Here is a 4605-nt window from a genome sequence, read left to right on the forward strand (position 1 = left end):
ACTCTACCAGTTGGCACAGAGCCCTCCCCCCGCGACCCAGACTTCTTCACAATTCAGCAAGTAACAATAACCACCGCAGGGGTCTTCCCGTGTCCGGGCCCAAACCTCCCTGCTGATTGAGCTGTCCTGCCGGGTAATATTTCTTTGCTGCATGGATCGGGGTGGGTGTTGGGTGCCTGGACCCCGATGGAAAAGAACAGGTGGCATTTGCTGGGCCTCAGTTCAGCTGTCACGGGAAGAACAGAGGCCCCTGGGATTTCGAGGCAACATCTCTATTCCCCTGCACAATCCCCGTGGAGACAGGCAGACAGGAATGTCTGCACCAGAGACCCTGGGATGGGAGGAGTGCAGATGGGGCTCCCAGACACAGGAGGAGGCCCTGGACCACCCAAAGTCTCTCTGCAACTCCACCAGAGAGGGCTGAGAGGAGAGCTGTGGTCTGGTAGAAAAACCTAACTGGGCAATGAGGCAGTTGGCCCAAGGAGAAGTCAGAGGTTGGGGTAAGAGGTAGTACACTTTATTGACTGGGTTCTCCCAACATGTTGCAACCTCTGGCAAAGTCAGACCCTGGGCTTTGCCACCATCCCATCCACCAAAGAGAGAAGAGAACACATCTCATGAACATCCACATGGCCTCCAGACAGCAGAGCGCAGGGGCAGGTGTGGGGAGGGAGGCTGCCAGCCAGGGGTGGGTGGACGAGGGGCGAAAGCGCCGGGTGCCAGGCTGGGGGCACCCCTGAGGCCCCGCCAGACCTGGCCAGCCCCTCACTCCCCCAGTCGAGGTTTAGTGTGGTTCACAGTGAGACTGGCTTAGATTGGCAGCGGGCGATGGTAGACAGATGCCCTCCACGCTCCCCACCCGCCCTGGCCGGACTCACAGAGCTGGCAAGAGGGAGAGACGGAAAATCCCGTTCCCTGTGTCTCCCTCTGGGACAGGGAAGCCCCTTCTCTGGAGGGGTAAAGAGGAGAGGCCTAGTCTCTAGACATCCCCCAGGCTACTAAGTAAGGGCCATTCACTCCTGGCTCAGAAGTTTCTAGAACATCTTGGTGAATGTGCCCGCCATTACTCCCAATTAGAAAAAGGTGTTTGAAATCTAGGAGTTGACTGGGGTGCCTCAAACCAAGCAGTAAAAACCCTGGTAAGATCTAGGTTTAAAAAGGCAGCTCTACCTTTGCTTAGGAGGCTGGGGAGGTCCGTGAAGGCATTGGCTCAGGGCAGCAGGGGTAGGGAGTGCCCTGGGAATGGGGCGGGGACCAGGGGCAAGATGCAGGAAGCGGTGATCCATGGGACATGGCAGGTCGCCCTCCAGTGCTGGAGGCCTGGGCTTGGAGGGCAGCTGGGGGCCACCGGGGGCCTCCATGGGCACATCTGCCAGGCAGGCACCGGGGCCTCTGCCCCACCGGGAGAAGCAGGGGCCCCCCATCAGGCCTTGTGACTGCCGTCAGCTGCAGGCTCCTTGTGGCCAGCTGTGAAGTCCACGGCGGGCTCAAGCCCCAGCATCTGCCGCTGCACCAGCTTGGCATAGAGGCCACCCTGGGCCAGCAGCTGCTGGTGGGTGCCCTGCTGCACTACGCGGCCCTTGTCCAGCACCACAATGAGGTGCGCGTGCTCCACAGTGCTCAGCCGGTGCGCGATGATGAGTACCGTGTGCTTCTGCAGGTTGCCGTGGATGGCCTGCTGGATCTGCGGGGACAGTGGGGACCTGGCTTGCATGGCACAGACGCCCCACCCGCAACCGCGCTCCATGCCACCGCCTATGGGCTGAAGCTTAACCTCTTTGAGGCTCAGTTCATAAAGGATGGCCAGCTTCCTGGATTTTTCTTAAAGGCAGACAGCCCAGGGCCAGACACAGGGAGGCACCTGGTGAATGAGGGATCAGCCCTACTCTGGCCCTGTAGTCTTCTGGCCCCTCCCTTCCCCCCCCTTTTTTTTTTTTTTTTTTTTGACTAAGTCTTGCTGTCACCCAGACTGGAGTGCAGTGGTGCGATCTCAGCTCACTGCTACCTCTGCCTCGTGGGTTCAATTGATTCTCATGCCTCAGCCTCCCAAGTAGCTGGGGGATTACAGGTACACACCATCATGCCCAGCTAATTTTGTTTTGTATTTTTAGTAGAGGTGGGGTTTCGCTATGTTGGCCAAGCTGGTCTCGAACTCCTGACCTCAAGTGACCAGCCTCCCTCCTTTTTCTTTTCTTTTTGAGACAGGGTCTCTCTCTGTGGCCCAGGCTGGAGTGCAATGGCGTGATCACGGCTCACTGCATCCTCAACCTCCTGGCCTCAAGGAATCCTCCTGCCTCAGCCTTCCAAGTAGCTGGGACCACAGGCATGCACCATCATGCCCAGCTAATTTTTGTATTCTTTTGTAGAGACAGGTGTCCCACTATGTTACCCAGGCTGGTCTTGAACTCCTGGCCCCAAGCCATCCTCCCGCATTGGCCTCCTAAAGTGCCAGGATTATAGGTGTGAGCCACCACACCCAGCCTCCGTTTAATTTTTTTTAAACCTAAAACCGCTCTAAAAAATAAAGCCACTGGAAGCAGTGGCTCACACCTTTAATCCCAGCACTTTGGGAGGCCAAGGCAGGTGGATCCCTTGAGCTCAGGAGTTTGAGACCAGCCTGGGCAACATGGCGAAACCCCATCTCTACAAAAAATACAAAAATTTAGCTGTGTGTGGTGGCGTGCTGCTGTAGTCCCAGCTACTCAGGAGGCTGGGAGGTGGGAGCATCACTTGAGCCCGGGAGAACTGTGATTGTGCCACTGCACGCCAGCCTGGGTGACGGAGTGAGGCCCTGTCTCAAAACAAACAAAACCAACAACAACAAAAATAAAGCCTATTAATTTTTACAAACAATCCAAACTCCGTACTAGAGGCCGAGGAGTTTGCCTCCCTGCGACTTTGTCCTCACCCCTCTCCGTTCAATCCCCACCCACCAGCCACACTGACCTTAAGGCTTTGAACTTGCCAAGCTCATTCCCCACTCCAGGCCTTTGCACCTGCTGACCCTTCCTCCTGGCACGTTCTTACCTCCAGAACTCTCCACCACTGACTTCTTTTCTTTCATGTCTCAGCTCAGATGGCACCTGATGGCCTTGGTTCTAACGGTGAGAACCACAGAACTCTTGGCACATGGTGACTCCATCCAAACCGCTGTGCCAAGTAACCAAACTCTAGTATGGCTTCTAGCAGCAGAAAGCCGTATCCCTGGAATGACCACAGCCCCCATTCAAGTGCCTGTGTGAGAAAGCTCAGCTTGGCAAGGAGAATTTGCTGTGTTTTAGTCAATACCCGCTGACTGGCCCCAACCTCTTTTTCTTGGAGTGTTTACTAAAAAGGGCTTACAACTGTGACTCCTTCCTCTGTCCCTCTGAGATGTGTATGTGATCTCCTGTATCTCAGAAGTGTCTCTCTTAAGGACCTGAAAACCATGCCCTTGAAATGGACAGCTAGACACAGGTGGCCTCCTGGCTGTCCCCTGGGCTTTCTTTTATTTTTCCTGGGGGCCTCTTCCTGCTCCGCTCCCTACCCCCTCATTCTCCCTTTAAAATGCCCGTCACCACCAAACTGGGATGGCACACGGCTCCTTTCCCACTGTCAGGAGTCACTGCATAAAATCTGTTTCTATGACTTCTGCTGGCGGCCAGCTGTGCTCATCTTTGACAACGGTGTCCCCTCCCAGTCTCCTGGTGCCCCAAGACTGTTTCATTTGCTTCGTAGCACAGGCCACGGGGTGAATGCATGCTTGTTTCCTTTTTTTTTTTGAGACGAAGTCTTGCTCTGTCGCCCAGGCTGGAGTGCAGTGGTGTGATCTCGGCTCACCGCAAACTCCACCTCCTGGGTTCAAGCCATTTTCCTTCCTCAGCCTCCCAAGTAGCTGGGATTACAGGTGCCTGCCACCACACCCAGCTAATTTTTGTATTTTTAGTAGAGATGGGGTTTCACCATGTTGACCAGGCTGGTCTCGAACACCTGACCTTGTGATCTGCTGGCCTCGGCCTCCCGAAGTGCTGGGATTACAGGCGTGAGCCACCACGCCTGGCATTCCTTGTTTCTTATCTGCCTTCCCCACTGGAATGGAAACACCGTGGGGACAAGGGTCTTGGTCTGGTCAGCCTACCACGATAACCCCAGAACGGTGCCTGGTGCCTGGAAAGAGCTCAGGAACTCTCTGTGTAATAAGTGCATCAATCTGTGGATAGACTGAGATTGCTAGCCATCTACAAATACATGACTGGGCCCACATGACCAGTGAGAATGAAACTCAGAGGGGAAGCACTAGCTTGAGGTCACATGGTTATAAACTGCAGGACGGAGCTGCTAGTCCAGGTCTCCCCATTCTGTTTTTTGTTTTTGTTAGTTTGTTTGTTTTTTGAGACGGAGTCTCACTCCGTTGCCAAGGCTGCAGTGCAATGGTACAATCTTGGCTCACTGCAACCTCTGCTTCCCAGGTTCCAGCTATTCTCCTGTCTCAGTCTCCCAAGTAGCTAGGATTACAGGCACCCACCACCACACCTGGCTGACTTTTGTATTTTTAGTAGAGATGGGGTTTCACCATGTTGTCCCGGCTGGTCTTGAACTCCTGACCTCAGGTGATCCGCCCGCCTC

At 54.9% G+C, this 4605-nt stretch overlaps 1 protein-coding gene across 3 annotated transcripts in view; it reads right to left on the minus strand.

Annotated features, from left to right (window-relative positions):
• Positions 1-497: 497 nt before the first annotated feature.
• The window catches only part of ABCB9 (ATP-binding cassette, sub-family B (MDR/TAP), member 9), a 45168-nt gene continuing 41060 nt past the window's right edge, over positions 498-4605 (minus strand). For all 3 annotated transcript variants that reach the window (XM_011964523.1, XM_011964524.1, XM_011964522.1), the window contains one exon: positions 498-1684. In XM_011964523.1, coding sequence (XP_011819913.1) covers positions 1424-1684 — 261 coding nt within the window. In that variant the 3' untranslated portion in view covers positions 498-1423. The remainder of the gene's footprint in view (positions 1685-4605) is intronic.

Source organism: Mandrillus leucophaeus, unplaced genomic scaffold, assembly GCF_000951045.1.
Source record: "Mandrillus leucophaeus isolate KB7577 unplaced genomic scaffold, Mleu.le_1.0 Scaffold7, whole genome shotgun sequence".
NCBI classification, from domain to species: domain Eukaryota; kingdom Metazoa; phylum Chordata; class Mammalia; order Primates; family Cercopithecidae; genus Mandrillus; species Mandrillus leucophaeus.